The 23,832-nt window shown below is 42.6% G+C and overlaps 1 protein-coding gene across 1 annotated transcript in view; it reads right to left on the bottom strand.

The window, feature by feature from the left end:
* Window positions 1-471: 471 nt before the first annotated feature.
* The window catches only part of LOC144230201 (adhesion G protein-coupled receptor E1-like), a 29,199-nt gene continuing 5,838 nt past the window's right edge, over window positions 472-23,832 (bottom strand). The window contains exons 5-15 of the mRNA XM_077762435.1: window positions 19,588-19,765; window positions 18,356-18,475; window positions 16,596-16,795; window positions 15,751-15,921; window positions 14,124-14,318; window positions 12,025-12,260; window positions 10,861-10,927; window positions 9,345-9,436; window positions 3,257-3,425; window positions 3,043-3,147; window positions 472-780 (exon numbers count right to left, since the gene is read on the bottom strand). Of these exons, the coding sequence (XP_077618561.1) occupies window positions 775-780; window positions 3,043-3,147; window positions 3,257-3,425; window positions 9,345-9,436; window positions 10,861-10,927; window positions 12,025-12,260; window positions 14,124-14,318; window positions 15,751-15,921; window positions 16,596-16,795; window positions 18,356-18,475; window positions 19,588-19,765 (1,539 nt within the window). The 3' untranslated portion in view covers window positions 472-774. The remainder of the gene's footprint in view (window positions 781-3,042; window positions 3,148-3,256; window positions 3,426-9,344; window positions 9,437-10,860; window positions 10,928-12,024; window positions 12,261-14,123; window positions 14,319-15,750; window positions 15,922-16,595; window positions 16,796-18,355; window positions 18,476-19,587; window positions 19,766-23,832) is intronic.

The raw sequence follows: 23,832 nt of genomic DNA, 5'->3' as shown, positions 1-23,832 counted from the left end.
TTTTAATATATGTGCTGCCAACGGGAGCACAGAGGATATACCTACATTTAAAACTTTAATCTCCCTCTTCTCCCTCTGGCAACCAGGATTCTATGGAGCATGAAGGACAATGAGGGATGGCGGTAACGTTGTGAGCACTGTGAATCTCACACAAGGTCTAGGTAAGTCCCTGGAGGAAGAGAGTCGTTGGTTCTCTGAAAGCTTCCAGGAAACCAGAACACTTCCCAAAGGGTGTTGCTGTCAAGCACTGCAACCCTCCATGAAACACTGGGATCCTGCCTCACCCAGAGCTCCTACTCACCAATCGAACTCTTGTAAGTGTCCGTGCAAAACTAGCCTACAGGTCTATGTGTTTTATTCATACTCTGGGGCCACCATTACTGTTTCACTGACTGGTTCTTTAAAAGCAGCGGGAATCTGTTCAAAGGCTAGGTCGATCAGTCATATGACAAATCATTTATTGAGGGCCACTCTGTGTCAAACACATGACAGGTGCTGGAGCCATACGCCAATGGATTTAGGAGAAACCAAAATGGTAGACAGATAATCTTGGCCGTGCCATTGCGCTGGGGTCTGTTATTCCCACAAAACTCTGGAAACTCAAAGAGCAGAACCGATCATCTGAAACAGAAATTCTTGGTTCCCAGAGGGCTCTGGGACAGGCAGGACTCTGCCTCTGCCCATTAAGCTGTGAAGAGATTTCAGAGACGGCTCCCGGAGGCATTGGCTTTCCTCAAACGTTGCTGCATAGCATACTGGCAGTAAGAAAGGTCTTCATCCCTGTGAGAGAGAAATCAGAATTAAAATCACAGCAGGATTAGTACAATGTGATTCCGGGGGGTTGTAAATACTTGGGTCTTATAAATACAGAGAGAGAGATGGAAACAAACACTAGAAGGATGAACATTACAACATTAACAAGGATGGCCTCTACTGTGACAGGCACTAATGGCAAACTCTAAAGCTATTCTCAACCTCTTCACCATTCATAGCTTCCACTCTAGAAGCAGGAAAGCCAAATACTTGCTTTGTCAAATTCCTTTGTATCTATGTAAGGTCATGTGATACAGTTCTGACCTATTACTGGAAGGGAAACCCAATGAGGGGTTTCTGGGAAAGATTTTGTTTCCTCTGAAAGAGGGAAGCCTGAAAGGAGAATTTGCAGCTTCATCCTATCCCTCTTCTTGCCTTCAGTGTGGTCATGATGTCTGGAGCTTTGGCAACCATCTTGCAACCATGGAAATCATTTGATGAACGGTCAACAAACTCATAGTGGAAAGGAAAACTTGAGAAAATCTAGATCCTTTTCAACATCCCTGAGCAGCATAACCAATATCAGCAACACCTAACTCTGGGCTTTAATTCTTTCAAAAACAAATTATTTTTTTTTCTATTTAATTTAGCCACTGAATCTTAGTTACTTGTTCTTGAAATAAACCAGTGAAAAAAATTGTAATGGGGGATAAAAGAGCTATTGTGTAAAGTGTAGTTTTACAACTTTGTAAATTTTTAAAAATATTNCCAACAACTCTGTAAATTAAAAACTTTTTTTTAATGTTTATTTATTATTGAGAGACAGAGAGAGACAGGGCATGAGTGGACAGGGGCAGAGAGAGGGGGTGACACAGAATTTGAAGCAAGGTCCAGGTTCTGAGCTGTCAGCACAGAACCGAACATGGGGCTCAAATTCACCATCTGTGATATCATGCCTGAGCCAAAGTTGGACACCTAACCAACTGAACCACCGAGGCGCCCCTACAACTCTGTAAATTTTAAATAGCAGTAGTAGCAATGCAAAATTTTGTGTAAAAATCAATCTTGCCTCCATTTGCACGTTCATTTCTTTTTTTAAAAAAGTTTTTAAATTGTTTTATTTATTTCTGAGAGAGTGAGAGAGAGACAGCGTGTGCAGGGAAGGGTCAGAGAGGCAGGGTGTACAGAAACTGAAACAGGCTCTAGGATCTGAGCTGGCAGTCTGCACAGAGCCTGATGTGGGGCTCAAACCCACGAACCCTGAGATCATGACCTAAGCCGAAGTTGGACCTTAACCGACTGAGCCACCCAGATGCCCCTTGCACGTTCATTTCAATGTTTCTGAAATTATATATGTGTAGCATAAGTCATGTAATTTATACATTTATAGAATTCATTTTATGGTACTATGAAATTTTATATAAAACTGTATAATATATAATATGTAACTTTCTAATTATATGTCGAATTCTATATATGTATGTGATTATATATAAAATTATCAACAAGGGAACTTGGCAGATGTTATCACTGGCTCAAAAAAGAATGCAAGGAACAGACATATGTCTATTTTACATAATTCATATGTATATAATGAATACTATATACGAGATCTATATGATACCTATTATATAACATGTAATTATACATTTTATAAAATATATGTATGTTCTGTGAACTCTCTTTTGAGCCAGTTTAACATTTGCTTCACTCCCTCGATGATGAAGGAGTAAAATAAAATCCNGAGCCTGATGTGGGGCTCAAACCCACGAACCCTGAGATCATGACCTAAGCCGAAGTTGGACCTTAACCGACTGAGCCACCCAGATGCCCCTTGCACGTTCANTGTCTATTTTACATAATTCATATGTATATAATGAATACTATATACGAGATCTATATGATACCTATTATATAACATGTAATTATACATTTTATAAAGTATATGTATGTTCTGTGAACTCTCTTTTGAGCCAGTTTAACATTTGCTTCACTCCCTCGATGATGAAGGAGTAAAATAAAATCCTTAATGTACGGTCACGTTATATCTGTATGAGTCATTTTATCTTTTTTAGTTCACACAGCTACCATGGGGCAAAGCCGGGATTTAAGCCCAGGCTGCCTGGTGCCTGAACCCCAACTCTTGAACCCCAACACCACACTTTGTCAAATGTGCAAAAATATACATGGACACACAGCTCACAGCTGGGTTCTCCATGCACAGTGCTGGTATTGCTAAGCGGCAGTTCTGTTTGAACGGAAGTTTGCGCAAAACACACCGTCTCTCACCGTTTTAGAAGTGGAGGGGACAGAGGACAGTAACATCCCTGAGGTCTGGGACTCGGAGCTGCGTTTGGTCTTCCTGGTAATGCATTTCCTGTATTCTTCCCGCACCTGGAGGAAGACACGCATCACGAGAAGATGAGTTGTTCCCAGACTCAGGGACGTGGGCGGACACTCGCGTGTCCCCTGAAGGATGGGCTCAGGAAGGGCAGCGTTGTACCTGGCGGTTGAGCAGACAATGAATGATGAAGATGAAGGTCCCCTGCAGGCTGTTGACGATGGTGAACAGATAGGCCATGATCCTGGCCACAGGTCCAATCTGGAATATGCCCAACACCCAGGAGCACCCCAGGATGAAAAACTGGGCAAAGGCCTTGAACGTCAGTAACCTGGGGGAGAAGGTTTGCAGAGGTTAAGGTTCCTGGAAGGGGCTGCTGTCCTCAGGGACCCACCGCTCCCACCATGTCACCTGCCACCTGAGAGGTGGGAATAAATGTGGGGTAGAGTCTCCAAGCCCAGAGGCAGAGAAATCGAATCCTATTGGCATTGAGAAGGCAGTTGGCCTACAGATGCACGTAGCACAAAGACGTGTGGACACACATATATAATGCGAGAGTGTTTAGAGTGATCGCGTGCTTGGAGGGCCTGCAGGTCCAAGAACTAGGGAACGGTGACACCGTGAGTAAGAGATACCATGACATGTTTCTTGAAGAAAAACTCATATGACGTAAAATTCACGATTTCCACCCTTTAAAGCGTGTGATTCAGAGGCATATGGCACATTCACAATGCTGTGCAAACACTGTCACCACCCGGTTCTAAGACATTTTTATCACCCTGGAAAGAAACCCCATACCTATCAGGATTCATTCCCCACCTACTCCTCCCCCAACTGAAGCAACCCAAACGTTCGTCTGTTGATGAATGGATAAATGAAACACGGTCCGTCCACACAGTGACTATTATTCTCCCATAAGAAGGAATGAAATGCCGACAGCTGCTACAAAACGTGGATGAACCTTGAAGACCTGCTCAGTGAAAGAAGCTAGACAGAGGGGCGGCTGGGTGGCTCAGGTGGTTAAGCTTCGTTTCAGGACATGATCTCAGGGTTTGTGAATTGGAGCCCCATGTCAGGCTTCGTTGTGACAGCTCTGAGCCTGGAGCCTGTTTCAGACTCTGTGTCTCCTTTCTCTCTGCCCCTTATCTGCTCATGTTCTGTGTCTCTAAAATATAACTAAACATAGGGGCGCCTGGGTGGCTTAGTCGGTTAAGCGTCCGACTTTCGCTTAGGTCATGATCTCGNTTCTATCCTGACTTTCTCAAGGGTCTTTATTAAGAAGGGATGCTGTACTTTGTCAAATGCTTTTACTGCATGTATCGACAGGATCATATGGTTTTTCTCTTTTCTTTTGTTAATGTGATATATCACATTGATTGATTTGCAAATAGTGAACCAGCCCTGTATCCCAGGAATGAATCCCACTTGATCATGGAGGATAATTCTTTTTATGTTCTGTTGAATTCAATTTGCAAGTAACTTGTTGAGGATTTTTGCATCCGTATTCGTCAAGGATGAATTGTTTCTTTATTTGCTGGGTCTCTGTCTGGCTTGAGAATGAAAGTGATGCTGGCATCGCAGAATGAGTCTGAAAGCTTTCTTTCATCTTCTATTTTTTGAAATAGCTTGAAAAGAATGGGTATTAATTCTGTTTTAAGTGCCTGTAGAATTTCCCAGAGAAGCCATCTGGCCCAGGACTCTTATTTCCTGGGAGATTTTTGATAACTGATTCGATTTCTTCACTAGTTATGGGTCTGTTCAGATTTTCTGTCTCTTCCCGTGTGAATTTTGGTAGTGAGTATGTGTTTAGGAATTTTTCCATTTCTACTAGGTTATCCAGTTTGTTGGCATATAAATTTTCATAGTATTCCTGATAATTGCTTGTATTTCTGAGGGATTGGTTGTAGTAAGTCCAGTTTCATTCATGATTTTGTCTATTTGGGTGCTCTCTCTTTCCTTTTTGAGAAGTCTGGCTAGAGATTTGTCAATTTTGTTTATTTTTTCAAAAAACCATCTCTTGGTTTCATTGATCTGTTCTACTGCTCTTTTGGATTCTATATTGTATATTTCTGTGCTGATTTTCATTATTTCTCTTCTTCTACTGTGTTTGGGGCATTCTTGTTGCTCTCATCTCGTTCCTTTAGGTGCGCTGTTAGATTTTGTACTTGCGCTTTTTCTAATTTCTTGAAAAAGGCCTGGAGTACAATGTATTTTCCTCTTAGGACTGCCTTTGTTGCATCCTATAGTATTTGGATTGATGTATTTTCATTTTCATTTGTTTTCATATGTTTTTTAATTTCTTCTCTAATTGCCTGATTGGCCCATTCATTCTTTAGTGTTCTTTAACCTCCATGTTTTTGGAGGTTTTCAGACTTCTATTGGTGATTGATTTCAAGTTTCATGGCACTGTGATCTGAAAGTGTGCATGGTATGATCTCAATTCTTTTATATTTATTGAGGGCTGCTTTATGTCCCAGTATGTGATCTATCTTGGAGAATGTGCCATGCACACTTGAGAAGAATGTGAATTCCATGGCCTCAGGATGTAGAATTCTAAATATATCTGTCACATCCATCTGGTCCAATGTGTCATTCAAGTCCATTGTTTCTTTGGTGATTTTTTTTCTAGTTGATCTATCCATTGCTGTAAGTGGATTATTAAAGTCCCTGCTATTATGACATTCTTATCCATAAGATTCCTCCTGTTTGTGACTTTTTTATGTATTTAGATGCTCCTATATTTGGAGACATTTATATTTGTTATCTCTTCCTGATGGAAAGACCCTGTAATTATTATACAATGTCCTTCTTCATCCCTCGTTACTGTCTTTAGAGCCCTGTTTGTCTGATATAAGTATGGCTACTCCAGCTTTCTTTTGACTTCCAGTAGCATGATAGATATTTCTCCATCCCCTTACTTTCAATCTGAAAATGTCCTCAGATCTAAAGTGAGTTTCTTGTAGACAGCAAATAGATGGATTTTGTTTTTTTATCCATTCTGCTACCCTATGTCTTTTCATTGGAGCACCTAGTCGATTTATATTCAGTGTTATTATTGGAAAATATGGGTTCAGAGTCACTGTGTTCTTCCTAGGATTCATGCTTGTGGTGGTGTCTCTGGTACCTTGCGTTCCTCGCAACATTTCCTTCATAGAGTGCCCCTCAGGATTTCCTGTAGGGCTGGTTTAGTGGTGACGAATTCTCCCAATTTCTTTTTTTTTGGGGGGGGGAGAGTTTTTATCTCTCCTTCTATTCTGAATGACAGGCTTGCTGTATAGAAGATTCTTGGCTGCATATTTTTTCTGTTCATCACATTGAAGATCTCCTGCCATTGCTTTCTGGCCTGCCAAGTTTCAGTAGATAGGTCTGTAACCACTCTGATAGGTTTCCCTTTGTATGTGAGGGCCTTTTTATCCCTAGCTACTTTCAGAATTCTCTCTTTGTCTTAATATTTTGCCAGTTTCACTATGATATGTCGTGCAAAAGATTGATTCAAGTTATGTCTGAGGGGAGTTCTCTGTGCCTCTTGGATTTCAATGTCTGTTTCCTTCTCCAGATTGGTGAAGTTCTCTGCTATAATTTGTTCAAGGACTCCTTCAGCGCCTTTCTCTCTCTCTTCCTCTTCTTGAATTCCTATGATACAGATATTGTTCCATTTGATTATATCACTCAGCTCTCGAACTCTCTTTTCGTGTTCCTGGATCAGTTTAGCTCTCTTTTTCTCGGCTTCCTCTTTTTCTATAATTGTGTCTTCTAATTCACTTATTCTCCTCTCTGCCCCTTCAATCCGTGCATTGGATGCCTCCCTTTTATGATGCATCTCATTTATAGCATTTTTTAATTCGGCACAACTATTTTTAAGCTCCATAGTCTTTGTAGCAATAGTTTCTCTGATTTCTTCCATGTTTTCTTCAAGCCCAGTGATCAATTTTATGGCTATTGTTCTAAATTCTTGTTCAGTTATGTTGCTTTTATCTGTTTTGAGCAGTTCTTTAGCTGTCACTTCCTTCTGGAATTTCTTTAGAGGAGAGTTCTTCCGTTTCGTCATTTTGACTAGCTTTCTGTCTCTTGTTAGTTTTAAAAGCTTGTTATGCACTCTGCACCTGTGAGTACTGCTGTATTAAAGAAGGCTCTTTGAGTGTTCAGGATCTGTCCTTTCAGGAAGTGTTCTTTGAATGGTGTCTCTTGGTCTGTCTTGTTGAGACTTTGGTTATTTTATTTCCCTACTCGTAGTGGTATTTGGGACTCTCCACCATGTGTCCTTTGGCTTGCTTCTTGAGGTAGCCCTATAAGGTTTTCTTAGTGGACTCTGTCTCCTTTTCCTCCCAAACACCTGGATTCTGTAAGGGTTCCGAAGGCTTCAGGCCTTCTCCGTTTGAGAGATGAGGGCGAATGAAATGTATGGGGCTCCCTACTTCTCAGCCGTCTTGCCTCCTTCCCAAAAATCATTTTTTTTAAATGAGAGGAGAGTGTCCACGTACTGTAAGGGTAAGGGTACAGGCTCTGAAGACCTGTGGAAACTGTGCCTCAGTTTTGTCAAATTGTCTAGAGATAATAATACAATGCCTACCATGTGGTGTTTATTCTTCTACATATTAAATGAGATGAGATGTCTCTACGGTTTCTTAAAGCAGCATATGGCACAAAGACATTTTTGGTAGTTGTTTTTAACACAAGTATTGATTTGAAGTCAGCTACCTATTATATAGAAAAAAACCCACAAAGTTCAGAAAGATATGTATAGTACCCTATCATTTATGTAATCCGAAGGTGAATGTGTAAGGATAGAATACTCTAGAAGGAAGCTCAATTCAAGTGATAATGGCTGCTTAGGGTGTAAGAGATCTGGGAAGAGAGGGGGAATTATTTCCCATGTGTTTGCTTTTGTATTGATTAATTTTTCTTTCTATTGAATGTATTAACTTTGTTTAAACTTTATGCATCAACTTTTAAAAGATATTAAAATTTAAAATATAGGATTTAAAAATATTTAAAATTTAAGATGAATACGGACTGGACAGTGAGAGGAAAACAAGCAGAGGACATCATATGGTTCCTGAGAATAAAACCTAGATAAGGTATACCTTTGGTTGTTGTTTTTTTTTAATGTTTATTTTTTTGACAGAGAGAGAGTGCATGCATGGTGGGGACGGGCAGACAGAGGGGGAGATAGAGGATCTGAAGCAGGCTCTGCAATGAGAGCAGAGAGCCAAATGTGGGGCTCAAACGCACCAACCATGAAATCATGACCTGAGCCGAACATGGACATGTAACTGCCTGAGCCACCCAGGCACCCCTGACTTTGGTAGGTTCTTAAAATGAAGATCAGTTGAGTGAGGAAGTTAAAGACACAAACCGCCTATAAGAATATGAAAATGTCTCACATCTGTTAAGTAAAATAATATATACAAAACTAAAATAATAAGATTGTATACTTCACTTATTCAATCAGCAAAACACCACAACAAAAATTATAAACCCCAGTGTTGCAAAGCTGTATGGAAACATGCACTTCTACAAATAGAAACAAATTTTCTGGAAAACGATTTGCAATTATACTAAAAGCATGGCAATACCACCTGCCCTTTAGCTCAGGCCATTTCATGCCTACTGTTATGCTCAAATAATTGCAGATGTGGAGAAATTTCTATCCATAACGGTATTCAAGACCACATTGCTTATAATAGCCCTCTCCCTACCCCCCAAAACAGAAACAACGTGGACGTCCACGAATAAGGCATAATAAATAAGTTGTGTTGCATTATTACATTGAAATGCTTTATAGAATATACAAAAGATATTTTCAAAGAATTTCTAGTTAAATTGAAAAAATATTCATGACATTAGTAAGAGAAAAATGGCTCTAAAAATATAGTAGATGGTAGGTTTCTGTTTTTGTAAATATGCACATATATAACTGTGCACAGTAGATATTAGAAAATGTATTAATGGTTACAATATATGAAATACTCATCCTTCCTAGTAACTGTAGTAATGCTTCATAAGCCACATTAAGTGGTCAATGTTAATACCCCCAGTACACAGATGAGGAAACTGATTCAGAGAGGTTGTGTAACTTGCCTAAGGTCACACAGCTTATAAGTGGCAGAGCTGGTGCTTGAGACCCCAGATCTAGACAGTGCGCTGTTCTGTCCTGGACACCAGACCAAGCACACAAAGAGGTGCTCAGGGAATGTGTGTGGGAAGGATGAAGGAGACTGGCAGAGAGAAAGGGAAGGAGGGACTGTACCTGGTGTCTTTGAGTGTCGAGATTTCTGCGTTGACGCTAGAAAGCTTCTGCCTCAGGATACACAACGTGCAAGTCAGGAGGATGAAATTGATCTACAAAGTCAAGCAGAGAGGACTGAGATATCGGGCAGACAAATGGGCAATGGCCACACCACCTGTCAAAAATCCATAGTGTGCGGTACCCATTCCAGGAAGCACGATAATAAGCCCTACAGCAATCAACACTTAACACCCAGTTGTTGACTGTTGGCTGACAGCCTCCCTGATTTCTTCCCTCATTTCCAAGTTAGAACCCAACAGAAAAAGCCGACATGCTCCCCTAAGCACTCACATTGGGTGCCCTGCTTTGAGTTGGCCTGCATCTAGAGTCCCAGTGCCTAGAGCCTCCAAGCAGGCACACCGGAAGCCTTCCCTTTTCCCCTAAACAGCCTTCTGACTCCTCTCCCTGGTTCTGAGTCTCTGCTAAGTGCAAGTCATGGTGCCCGACTCCCTTCCTATAGCAATAAATAGTCTTTACTTGTTCTCATTTGGGGGATCGCCACTGATTACCACCCCTCATGGATGTGTGTGGGAAGTTAGACTCAAGATCAGTGCCTTGTTGGGGTTGAACTGTTGAACCTCCAGGACCTCAGAATGTGATCTTATTTGTAGCCAGAAGCTTTACCAGAGGTGATTAAATTGAAATGAGCTCATTAGGGCAGGTCCAAATTCCACATGACCTTATAAAATGGAAAATGGACACAGAGGCTGACATGACAGGGAAAGCCAAACATCTATAAGCCAAGGGATTCCTGAGGTTAGAAGACTGAAATGGAGGGGCACCTGGGGGCTCGGTTGGTTGAGCGACTGACTCTTGATTTATGCTCAGGTCATGATCCCAGGGTCGTGGGATCAGGCCCCACATCAGGCTCTATGCTGAGTGTGAGCCTGTGTGGGATTCTGTCCTTTCCTACCTCCCTCTTTCTCTCTCTCTCTCTCTTTCTACCCCTTGCTGCCACTCTTCCCCTGCCCACTAAGATTTAAAAAAATAAGACTGAAACAGACCCTTCATTTGGGCTTTCAGAGGGGACATGGCCCTGCCCACTCCTCAATCTTACACTTCCAGCCTCCACAACTGAGAATGGTAAAGTTCATGGAAGTCTTCCTGGNATACACAATTCTTATTTGTCAGTTATACCTCAATAAAGCTGAAAAAAATCTCTAGGTTCCCCTTTCTACCATCCCACTGTTTTCTTCTACCCCCACCCCCACATTCCTAATCATTTATTTCTTCCTTTTTTTTTTTTTGTCATTCAACATCTAGCCTCAGAAGACATCAATAGACCTATTCCTACTGAAACACAAAAGACAAATCAGATTGTGTTCCCCTCTAGGCCATTTGCATATTGGCAGAGGGCAAAAAAAAAAATCACAAGTGAAAGAAATTGCACTCTAAATTTGAAATCTCAAGAGCCAGGGATCAGAGGGGAGGACGTTTGACCTCAGCCGGGCACACTGCACCAAGCAACTTGCTTTACCGTGATGATGACGCAGACCGGCCCCAGGAAACTCCAGATGAATCCTGTGCTTGGGTTCAGCCAGCAGCTACGAAGACAAACAGGAGTCAGCGCCTGTTTAACTCCTGACCCTACAGTCACTCCCTCTCTCCCCCAAAATGCACTAATGGAGGATATTACAGGAAGCCGATCCTGAGATGAAAAGTCTCATGACGGGTTGGGTGACACTTCAGTTTTCTTTGGACCACAGCGAGTCTGCTTTCAGACCTTCTTCCTGGGTGAATGTTCCTGAAGTGATCACCTGGCGCCCTGCGTAGAGCTCGCCCTCAATATGTACCTTTGCCATCTCTTCCTCTCTGCTCAGACCTCTCTACTGGCACACCTGGTCATTCAAATCTCAGCTCGAATGCCACCTCATCTGAAAAGCCACTTGGGACCCTCCCTACCCCTGGCTTTTCTGTAGCAGACCATGCTGCTTTATTTTTTTTTTAAATAGCATCTACTGGTGTCATAAATTATTGTGGTGTTTGTTTCCTTGAAAACTGTCCATCTTCCCCTTCCAGACTCTGAGCTGTATGAGAATCTTAAATGATACTTACCAGCATACTACCCTAAATCATCTCGCACAGACCCGTGTGATAAACAGACCTTGCTCTAAAACAGACAATGGTGATGATGATGATGATAATGATGATGATGATGATGGCACGTCTAGCGCTTTACCCTGTGACAGACACCATTCTGAATGTTTTGCAGATAATAACTCATTTAACCCTCACAACACTAGGATGTCGGCATTGCTGTTTGCCTCTTTTGTATGGGTGAGGAAGTGGAAGCCTACAGAGGTTAAGTAACTTGCCCAGGGCACAGCCAGAAGGTCATGGAGCAAGGATTCAAACCCAGGCAGGTTGGTTTCAGAATCCAGAATTCAAAGCTGCACAACCAAGTTTCTTTCATTGGTTACACTGCCACCATTCACCTATTCTATAGGTCAAACAGTGGCTCCTGGATTAGTGCGGTGCACAAGAGGTGCAACAGACCATGGCAGCCCTGAGACCCACAAGCCATAAAGAGCTCAAGAAATGGTAGACGCAATTACCACTATTGTTACTGTTCTTGTTCACATAATTATCATCATGGACCATGACAGCAGGGTGTTCAGGGAGACAGAGGGGTCGCGCTTACCGATTATGCATCCCGTAGCCCTGTGGTTGCACGATGGCAGAGATGGCCACCACCAGCCCTGGGAGCCCATAGCTAAAGGCACAGAAGTACCACATCTTGATGTTGCGAGAGCTGAAGTAATTCATCACCTTCAGGTTCCTGACCATTAGGAAGAGCATCACAGCCTCCACCAGCGTCCAGAAGAAGCAGGCCAGGAAAAGGTAGTGCAAGAAGCCTGCAATGACGGCACAGCCCGTCTGGAGGAGAGAAGTGTGCACACTCAGGACCCCCGCCCCCTCCAAGGGGCAGGTTCTCAGACACAGCAGGGCTACTCCTTTGATTGGAATTTCCTGTTATTCATCCTTTTGGTAGGGGGACCAATAGTCCTCTCTGGCCTGGGACTGGTCTTTCCCAGGACATGGGACTTTTCAGTGTTTTGAAAAGAGCAGATAGCTGATCACCCCACTTCAGAGGATGTTTGAAGATGTTGAGGGTGTAGGAGTGAGCACACTACAGTCATCAGGCTGGCTGCCTGTTTGTAAATCACGTTTCACTGGCAGAAAGCCACATCCATTTCTGTGTTTTCTGTGGGTGTTTTCATGCTACAACAGCCAAGCTGAGAGGCTGGGTCAGAGAGCCTGGATTCTGCAAAACCAAAGATATTTACAACTGCTTCTTTAAGACAGAAAATGTTGGGGCACCTGGGTGACTCCATTGGTTAAGCATCTGACTTTGACTCAGGTCATGATCTCGTGGTTCATGGGTTTGAGCCCTGTCTCCGGCTTTATGCTGATGCTAGCTCAGAGCCTGGAGCCTGTTTCAGATTCTGTGTCTCCCTCTTTCTCTGACCCTACCCTGCTCATGCTGTCTCTCTCTCTCTCTCTCTCTCTCTCTCTCTCAGAAATAAATAAAACATTTAAACTGATGAATGGATCAAGAAGATGTGGTTTATGTATACAATGGAATACTACATGGCAATGAGAAAGAATGAAATCTGGCCATGTGTAGCAACATGGAATGAACTTGAAGGTGTTGTGCTGAGTGAAAGAAGTCAGGCAGAGAAGGACAAATACCATATGTTTGCACATATATGGGGATTAGGAGGAAGCCAATGGAGGACCATGGGGGAGAAGAAGGAGAAAATAGTTGGGGAAGGGATGGAGGCAAACCATGAGAGACTCTCAAATGCTGAGAACACACTGAGGGCTGTTGGGAGTGGTGGAGAGGGGAGGGGGGGTGATGGGCATGGAGAGGGCACTTGTGGGGATGAGCACTGGATGTTATATGGAAACCAACTTGAAAAGAAACTATTAAAAATTAAAAAAAAAAACAAAACGTTTGCTCACTCCCTGTCAAATGATGGGAGGGATACTAGCATTGATTTCTCAAGGGGTCTGAGAAGGAAAACATAGGATGGTGAGGGGGATGGTTCTCCACAAAGAACGATTGTCCCAGCCAAAATGCCGATAGTGCTCCATCTGGAAAAACCCTAAGATCCTACTATGTTTCTGGTATACTTCTAAGGGGTTAATTGTCCAAAGTTTCTGCTCTCATGGGGCTCACAGTCTAGTGTGTGTGTATTGCATGGGGCGGGTGGTGGAGATACACAGCTAGTAAAAAAACAAGTAATCAATATGGTTTCAAATAAAAGCTGGGAAAGAAAGCAAAATAGACTCGTCAGGGATAGAGTTCTCAGTTGAGGCATTATTGACATTTGTAACACTATTGCCAGATTATTTTCTTTCCTGGGGGCTATTCTATGGATTGTAGGGTGTTTGGAAGCATCCCTAGTCTCCACTGGAGGTCAGTAGCGCCCTCTCCCAGGGATAACCTCTGATCAAGTCTCTAGATATTGCTGAGTGCCCCGTAGAGAAAGAATCATGCAAGGTAAGGACCAGTGGTTTAAGGAGAGACCACCACAGTATATAACACGACCAGGGAAACAATTTCAAAATGACACCTATCACAAGAGTGCGTAAACCAGGTAAAGAATTGGGGAACAAGTATCATCAAAAGTGGGTATAGCACGTGCAAAGGTACTGAAGTGGGAACTAGCATAGAGATTATTGGGTAGGATGAGCAGGGGCAGATGTGGAGACGATGGGGCTGGGATGTGAGACCTGGTTGTCAGTCTTGTCTACACCGGTGAGGAAGAGCGCCTCAGCCAAGAAGAGGCACACGCAGAGGTGCAGGTGGAGGTAGGTGTTCTGGTTGCGAATGGCACGACACAGGAGGAAGGTGGCGATGGCCAAGACGAGACACACCAAGGAGACGATCAAGCCCACGTGGCTAATGATGTACAGGGAGAACTCCGTCTGTCAGGAAACAGATACATCATTCAGAGAGGGGCCAACATCCCTCCAGGCAGAAAAAAAGAAAAAGAATTATCCAGACTCCTGAAAGGGTTCGAGGACGTTTTCTCCTTCGGCACTCAGAGTGAAGGAGGTGCTGTCCATCGCCATCCTTTGCCCTCCATCAACACCCATTCCCATCTGGTCCTGTGCCTCACCCATGCCATACCAGGGCAGGGTGTCTACAAACTACATTTCCCAGAATCGCCTGGGGGTACGGTGTCCTTTACGTTTCCCAGGGAGATGTATGCATGAGGGTTTTGGAAGGCAGAAAGGAGGGAGCCACCAGCCTTCTGTGGACAGGACCAAGCGATGGCTGGGCTCCGTGCTCTAGCTGTCCCCTCTTCCATTGGCAGCAGCAATTTCTGACCTCTGGTTTACAGTTGCAGAGGGGTGATCTCCAAGCCAGACCCCAGGTGGCAACCCCTGACCTCAACCTCCTCCATCCCTCCCCGTGATTTTGTGACCATCCTGTCCCCTGCCCGAAATACCTAGAGTGATCACCGTTTCATGCACTGAACTGGCACTGCCACAGAGGCATTCAGGGATGCTCCTATTTCTGGGAGCAGAAATGGCACACTGAGCCCTTCCCCTATGCCATCAATCATAACTGATTTAAAGGTTTTCAGGTCCTTCTGGGAAGATATACCAAAGCACCATCTCACCAGCTACTCCCTATGATTCTGTTACGTGATGGTGAGGAAAATGAACTATCGTTCTGCCAGTTCCTAGTTGTATGAGCCTGGGAAAGACACTTAACTGCCCTGTACCTCGGTTTCCTCATCTGTTAAAAGAGGATCCTAATGAATATGCTAAATGATACTAAATGGAAAGACTTCAAGTGCTCACAGCTGTGCAGGGAACATACTACCTGCCCTCCACTGAGTCCACTCACCCACCAAGGCTCGCTTCACCCACCCTGCCCCGCCCCATCACTAGCTCTCACTGACACACTTCTGGATCCCTATTGCACCACTTCTCACCCCATTTGCTTAGTTTTGTGGAAAGAGACCTCTGGAGACAGTCTGTCCTGGGTTCAGGTCTCATCTGCACCCATTTAGTTTTCTGAGTAAGTGGGCTATGGAGCCTCAGCCCCCATCCTGTAAAATGGCCTGAAAACATTTACCTTAAAATAAAGGATCAAACACAGGCTATTATGCTCTGTGAATGGGATCTGTCATTATTAACTTGTTCAGGGGTTATTTCTTTTTTTATATGTGAGTTTCATGACTTCCCAGCCAAACTATGAGTTCTCCAAGGGCAGAGGCACACCCTGTCTGTCCCCCATGACTGTGCCCCACAACACCCAAGGCCATGGGAGACACACAATGGATGTTCATTCACAATATTTTCCCCTCGGATTTGGAGACCCAGAGCAGAGAATGTCAGTACTGACCGTGAGCTCCCCAGAAGCCATGATGATGGCCAGGTTCATCATCTGGTTACAGCTGCACACAGTATGCATCTCAGAAGCTTCACGAATCACACAGCCAGACTGTGTCCATCTGCCACCTTCCATGTCTGTGTCCCATGAAACGCAGATAGGCATCTCAAGTGGCTGCTTTGGCTAAAAATGTAAAGACTTTCATCACCCTAGACTCTCTCTCAAATGGATTCAGTATGACCAACTTCAAGGGTCACCTAGGACAAGAAGATGCAGGTATGTTTGGGAGGGAATGGAAGGAAATGTAATACTTTGGTGTGTGAGGATGGTGAGAAAGATCTTGGATACCAGATCTGCCTCTACTACTAACTTGGTCATAGCTAATATAATAAAGTCCATGTAAATTTTCCTGCATCAACATTCTTAATCTGAGCCCAATCTTGCCCAGTGATGAATGAATGATTATATGCAATATATGATATATGCTATATATATTCTATGTGCTATTACATATGCTATATATAATATATGCTCTATATTATACATGCTAAATATTATATATGCTATATAATACATGCTATACATTGTATAAACCATATATTATATATGCAATATACTATATATGCTATATGTTAATGTGATATATATTATATATGCTATTTATATTGTTATATATATATGAGAGCCCAATCCTCTGGAAGTGGACTTTGGGAAATGTCTTGAGTTGCTAGGAACTGTTAGTTGTCTAGAAGCGTAATACCTTCATGGGTCTCTATCAGAAATGAAAGTAATGTCCACTGTGGGGTGAGGTGTTGTCAACTGGAAGATAGGGGCTCAACAAGAACCTCTTCACAAACCTCGATGTTCTCCAGCGTGTAAATGACTGGGTTAGAGAACCCATCTTGCTTCTCCCCAGTCATGATGCCCTGCACAACGCGAGAATTCATCTTCAGCTTCCTTTGGGACTTGGTGAAGGGGGTCTGAAGGTCTTGGAAGAAGCTCTCATCTAAAAACGACTCCATCCCCGAAAAGGAGACAAAAGCCACTCCAGTGGTCCCTGTGATTTTCCCCAAATGCTCGCCAAAAAAAAAAAAAAAAAAAAAAAAAAAAAAAGAAAGAAAGAAAGAAAGAGAAAAGAAAAGAAAAAAAGAAAAAGGAATCATTTGCTAAGTAGTGATTATTGAGGACCCAACACATACACACACATAGACACTCTAATAACCCATGCATTTCTGGGCCTCCATGCACCTGCTTTGAGCACTGCAACACCAGGAGAGCCAATGGGCTTCAAGGTTGGTGACCTACACCAGCACCAGTGCTACCCCCTGGAGACATGTTGGCTACATTTAAAAATAAGTATGGGGGTGCCTGGGTGCTCAGTCAGTTAAGCATCTGACTTTGGCTCAGGTCATGATCTCACGGTTTGTGGGTTTGAGCCCTGTGTCGGGCTCTGTGCTGACAGTGTGGAGCCTCTTGGGATTCTTAGTCTTCTTCTCTGTTGGCCCCTCCATGGCGCGCGCTCTCTCTCTCTCTCATAAATGAAGAAACAGTATAAAAGTTTTAAATAAATATGACTTTATGTCTTTAAGGCACAATCAAACTGAGCAGTTTGAAATAAGTTCCCCTCCCACTCTGATGGTTAAGCTTGCTTCCCCTCTTAATGCTGGTGGTCTTCAGGGATGTCCCAGGCCTGCTCCCTGAGCCCTCCACACAGCATCTAGATCAGAGTGTGGCAAACCATGGCCCAAAGGCCAATCTGGCCATTGCCTGCTTGGTGTAAATGAAAGTGTTTCTGCAACAGCCACACCCACTCATTTACATATCATGTATGGGCGTCTTTGCACTCTAAGAGACTCTATTGCCTTCAGTGTCTAAAATATTTACTAATCTGCCCTCTGCAGGACAAGCTTGCCCATATCTGGTACAGATCAGTGCTGTCCACCAAAAATAATATGAACCACCCAGGTAATTTTAAATTTTCAGGTAGCCAGATTGCACAAAAGTCCAAACCAGGTAAAATTAATTTTAATAACATGTTAACTCAATACATGCAAAATATTATCCCTTCGACCTATAATCCATACAAAAAATATGAATGAGATTTTCCCCAACCTTTGTTTTTTTTTGTACCAAGCCTTTGGAACCTGGTGTGTACTTTACCAGGTTTTAAAGTACAGCCTGGCCACATTTCATGTGCTCAATAAGAAAACGTGGCAGGCAATGAGAAAGAATGAAATCTGGCCATGTGTAGCAACATGGATGGACCTTGAGGGTGTTATGCTGAGTCAAATAATTCAGGCAGAGAGGGACAAATACCGTATGTTTCCACNGGGATGAGCACTGGGTGCTATATGGAAACCAACTTGACAATAAACTATTTGAAAAAAAAAAAGAAGAAGAAGAAGAAAAGAAAAGAAAACGTGGCCAGTGGTGCTGTACCAGACAGTAAAGGTCTTGACATTCCAATACTGTGAGAGTGTTTATGTATCTAGTATCTGACTTCCCCAGGGCACTGACCTCATCTCACTAGTCTTGGAACTTAAGAGTTGACTGATAAGTGTCTACTGATTGAATACACCATAGCCCCCCTCCCTGGTTCTCAGGAGCAGCTCTGTACCTATAGATTTAGATTCGTTGATGGTAGAACACCCAATCTTCATCTCATTCCCTTTGGCTTTGAGGAGAAAGGTCTCATTCTTTTCAGTGCACTCTTCCTTGATGATCTTGCTTTCAATTTCTAAAAGGAAACAGGGAGAATTTGCCCCAAATCCCCCAGAAAGTGGGTCCTAAATCCTCTTTCTTGTCCACAAAGTTCTATGTATCTAGTGGCAAAGAATAAAAACAGCCAGCTCATCACAGGGAAGACGTTGAGCCCCTGGGTGGGTTGATAGGAGGATGATGAAACCAATTAGAAACCCAGGTGGAGCTGCAGAGTGAGCTTTCACACCTTAGTCATACATCACGGAAAACTGGGATTGAGGTCAACAGAGATGGAAGGCAACAGAGTCTTGATCTTCTGGCTGCTCTAAATGGAGACACGTTTTCTGAAGCCTAAGGGGCTAGTAAGGGGCTGGGTGAGCGCAGTAGAGTGGACCAGCGCTCAGAGTCTGCATCCAGCTCTGCCCTGCACCAGCTGAGCAAACAGGACCAATGACTGAACCTCTCTGAGCCTTGGGTCTCTCTCCCGTGACATGGCACTAATTACAGGGGTCCTCATGAAAACAAAATAGGTGATGGAATTGGAAGTATCCTTTTAAAACATAAGCCAGATAATGGCATGCCTCAAACTCTCCTGTTCCACACCCACCCCAATCTTACTCCAAATAAAATCCTGAGTCCACCCACCTCTCCCCTTCCTTTCTGACCTCTTCTCCTACAGCCTTGATGATTCTCTCCTGCTCTATGGCCACACTGGCCTCCTCTTTGTTTCTTGAACTCACCAAGTATTCCTGAACTTTTGCTCTCTCTCCAAATACAACCACGGCTCCATTCCCTTAGGGCCTGCCCACACCATATAAGCCAGCAATGCTCCCCCCAAGCCTGACCCTCTCTAGCTGACTAGCTTATTTTTCTCAACAGCACTCTCTCTATCTTCATATATGAGATCTTTGTTCATGGTGGGGCTCAGATACTTATTGAATGAATCAGTGATACATTCCCACACACCATTAACTCAACGCCAGGCACTCAGCAAATGGGAGATGCAGTTACTATCCTGGGACTTGCTTCTCTGTGAGCTCCGAGGTTTGAAACAGTTGGGGAAATGGTATACGGTGAAGCCACCGGGCATAGCATTGCCCACGCCCCACCCTTCAACAGCAGCACCCAGATGGAACCTTGCCTCCTCACCTAAGTATTTTGTCTGAACAGTCTGAGTCACGTTGCCTGAGGGTTTCAGGAAAGCTGCCAGGGTGCTGCTTTTCACACTCTCCAGGAGAACAGAGGCCAGAGTGGATGTCTCTTCTTTGGTGAAGTTGGACCATGTGGAAGTTTGTTCAAGCACAGAGGTAAGGCTCTCAGCCGTGCTCTGCAAGGAAAGGTGTATTTGTGCATGTACCCTCTCTCCCTCTTCCCTGTGGCCCAGATAACAGCTCTCCTTCCCAGCCTCCCTCTTTCCCTCCCTCTCTTCTTCTCTCTCCCTCCTTCTCCCTCACTCCCTCTCAAGTTGGTGTGGCCTTTTAAGTCAGCACCTGGAATAGCACTGCTTACACCTAGCTCTGACTCAACATTTCCCTTCCTGGAATTAGTCCTCCAAGAAATGTGTAAAAACTGCAAGGACCTTGTCCAGGGATTTTTGTTTCAGTGTGGTTTCTGATAGCAAGAAGTTGGAAAGGCTAAATGTCCAACAGATTGGCTAAAGCAATGACTAAATCCGATCACAGATTAGTAGGCAGCAGTTAACAAAACAATGATCACACACACATATTAACAAGCAAAAAGGTCAGTGAGCTGTTGTTAAGTAAGGCAAAATTCAAAATAACATAGGAATTATCTCATTTCGCTTAAAAAACAAGTACTTTCATTAACATTTTTATATCTACGATATTAATGTTTCTGGCATACAGAGATAAAAATCATTAATACTTTCTTATGAGCCAGGTATTAAGTATCTTATGCATGTTAACTTTGTTTTAAAAAGAAATCTATGAAGTAGAAGCTATTATTTCCATTTTTGGGTGAGGAAACAGAACACTTACAGGAGGTGGCAGAAGTAAGATTTGAACTTTTGTCATCTCTCATCAGAGGCTGAATCCCTCTACAAGTGCTCACTAAATGGCTTCTGTATGAGTGTGTGTGTGTGTGTGTGTGTGTGAGAGAGAGAGAGAGAGAGATCCATTCACAAAGTGAACGGATATGGGTACACATCCAAATGCTAACATGGATTATGTCAGAGGAATAAAGTTAAGGAAAGAACAGCAATAGCAATTTTGACATCAATGTCAATATGATTCCTTTTATTGATTATTGTCAATAAACTGGTTTATAAAATGACTTTGACCCCAACGAGAAAATACATGTAAAGGATTCACAACTTAATAAATACAACGAAGAAAGTAATTGACTCCAGTCATATGGGGAAGGAAATGAACTGAAATCCAACTGGGAACACCAATTTTTATCCATTCAAATTGGATCGAAAAACATGAAATGAATTTCCAAAAAAAATGGATGAGGTGTAACTTGAGAGATGTTTGTTCTGGGAAAACATGACGTAACCATATCCCAGGAGACCCTGGGGTCCCTCCCCACGACATACAGAAATGTCTCAGAATCATCCTGGAAATCGTGGTCCTCAATTCTACAGCTGAGGAAATCTCCTTACAACTTCCTTTCAGCTGTGCAATCTATTCTTGGCTGTGAAGTTTATTCCATTTCCGTGGGAAAGTAAAAAATTAGTAGGCAAACAAAAATCCCACAGGGTTATCACTTCTGTGTTAGATTTACAAAGTTTTCTGATCTTTGTCATACTCTGAGAAGGGGGTTTTGAACTCACGATTAACCACGTGAGTTCGCTGCCTAATGCCATTAGATGTGGGATGAATGTATGTTTCGGATGAACAATTTCAGAGAATGCAGCAATTGATAAATAGTAGTGAACATTTAAATATATGAATTATTATGTTCATACATTTCATTGATTGGGTTTATAACCACCTTGAGGGCATAGTGACTTCGGGTTTTGGGTCTGCAAATCTTCCAGAGCAGATATTTGAAATTTGGGGGGAAATAAGAATATTCATAAACACACGGGGCGCCTGGGTGGCTTAGTCGGTTAAGCGTCCGACTTTCGCTTGGGTCATGATCTCGCGGTTCGTGGGTTCGAGCCCCGCATCGGGCTCTGTGCTGACTGCCAGCTCAGAGCCTGGAGCCTGTTTCAGAATCTGTGACTCCCTCTCTCTCTGACCCTCCCCTGCTCACGCTGTCTCTCTCTCTCTCTCTCTCTCTCCTAGAAATAAATAAAACATTTAAAAAAAAAAAGAATATTCATAAACACAGTATAAAATGAGAGAATTTAAATGTGGTCAAAAGGTTTGTCACTTACAGAATTTCAGTCTGAAAAACCTTATGAATGCAATGCACGCTTAATGGAGAACTATATTATACCCAATAAATTAATTTTAAATCAATCAAATGACAAAGAAAAGTATTATTCTTACTTTTGTACAAAAGTAACCAAAGTTTTAAATAAAATAACAGTCATAAGTGCGATGTAAAGCCGTAAGAAAAACCAGGTTTTAAAATCTACCATTGCAAGCNTCTCCTAGAAATAAATAAAACATTTAAAAAAAAAAAGAATATTCATAAACACAGTATAAAATGAGAGAATTTAAATGTGGTCAAAAGGTTTGTCACTTACAGAATTTCAGTCTGAAAAACCTTATGAATGCAATGCACGCTTAATGGAGAACTATATTATACCCAATAAATTAATTTTAAATCAATCAAATGACAAAGGAAAGTATTATTCTTACTTTTGTACAAAAGTAACCAAAGTTTTAAATAAAATAACAGTCATAAGTGCGATGTAAAGCCGTAAGAAAAACCAGGTTTTAAAATCTACCATTGCAAGCACCAAGTAACCCCACTTCTAAGTATTTACCCCAGAGAAACGAAAAATCAGGGGCACAAACACATACACAGAGACACAAAGTGTACATGAATGTTTATAGCAGAAGACGCAAGAATTGAAACTATAGATCAAAATCTTCATGAATCTCAGAGGCATTATGATGAGTGAAAGAAGCCACAGCCTGTTGTGATTCCATTTATGTAACATTCTTGCAGAGACAAAACTCCAATGGCAGAGAAGAGACGGGCATATACAGGGGTTGGTGGTGGAGAGAACATCTAACAATGCAGGGGACCCAAAGGGACTGTTTGGGGAGGAAAAGGAACTGTTTTACATTCCGATTGTGGTGGTGAGACACAAATCTACTCAGCTGATAAGACTCATAAAACTGGGTGCATCTGGGTGGCTCAGTTGGTTGAGCATCCAAGTCAGGGTTGTGGCATTAAGCCATGCATCAGGCTCTGCACTAAGTGTGGAGCCTGCTTGGGATTCTCTCTCTCTCATTCTCTCCCTGTCCCTCCCACCACAAATAAAATAAAAATTAAAGGGAATCAAGAGCAAAAATGAACTTCTGGGACCTCATCAAGATTAAAACCTTCTTAACAGCAAAGGAAACAATCCATAAAACTAATAGGCAACCGATGCAATGGGAAAAGATAGCTGCAAATGTCATATCAGATAAAGGGCTAGTATCCAAAATCTATAAGGAGCTCACCAAACTCCACACCTGAAAAACAAATAATCCAGTGAAGAAATGGGCAGAAGATATGAACAGACACTTCTCCAAAGAGGACAGTCAGATTACCAACAGACCCATGAAACGATGCTCAACTTCACTCCTCATCAAGTAAATACTAATCAAAACCACACTGAGATACCACCTCATGCCAGTCAGAGTGACTAAAATGAACTAATCAGGAGACTACAGATATTGGTGAAAATGTGGGGAAACGTGCACCCACTTGCACTGTTGTTAGGAATGTAAACGGATGTAGCTGCTCTGGAAAACAGTGTGGAGGTTCCTCAAAAAATTAACACTAGAACTCCCCTATGATCTAGGAATAGCACTGCTGGGAATTTACCCAAGGGACACAGGAGTGCTGATGCATAGGGGCACATGTATCCCACTGTTCATAGCAGCACTTTCAACAATATCCAAATAATTGAAAGAGCCGAAATGTCCATCAACTGATAGATGAATCAAGAAGATGTGGTGTATCTATACAATGAAATACTACATGGCAATGAGAAAGAATGAAATCTGTCCATTTGTAGCAACATGAATGGAACTTGAAAAGATGTTATGCTGTTGAAAAGCTGCCTTGTCAAAGCAAACAATCCATAAAACTAATAGGCAACCAACAGAATGGGAAAAGATAGTTACAAATGACATATCAGTTAAAGGGCTAGTATCCAATATCTATAAGGAACTCACCAAACTCCACATCCAAAAAGCAAACAATCCAGTGAAGAAATGGGCAGAATATATGAACAGACACTTCTCCAAAGAGGACATCCAGATG

The sequence above is a fragment of the Crocuta crocuta genome, unplaced genomic scaffold (assembly GCF_008692635.1).
Source record: "Crocuta crocuta isolate KB4526 unplaced genomic scaffold, BGI_CrCroc_1.0 scaffold759, whole genome shotgun sequence".
NCBI lineage: Eukaryota > Metazoa > Chordata > Mammalia > Carnivora > Hyaenidae > Crocuta > Crocuta crocuta.
Note: the sequence above shows the minus strand (reverse complement) of the source record. Positions and strands in the feature narration are given on the sequence as shown.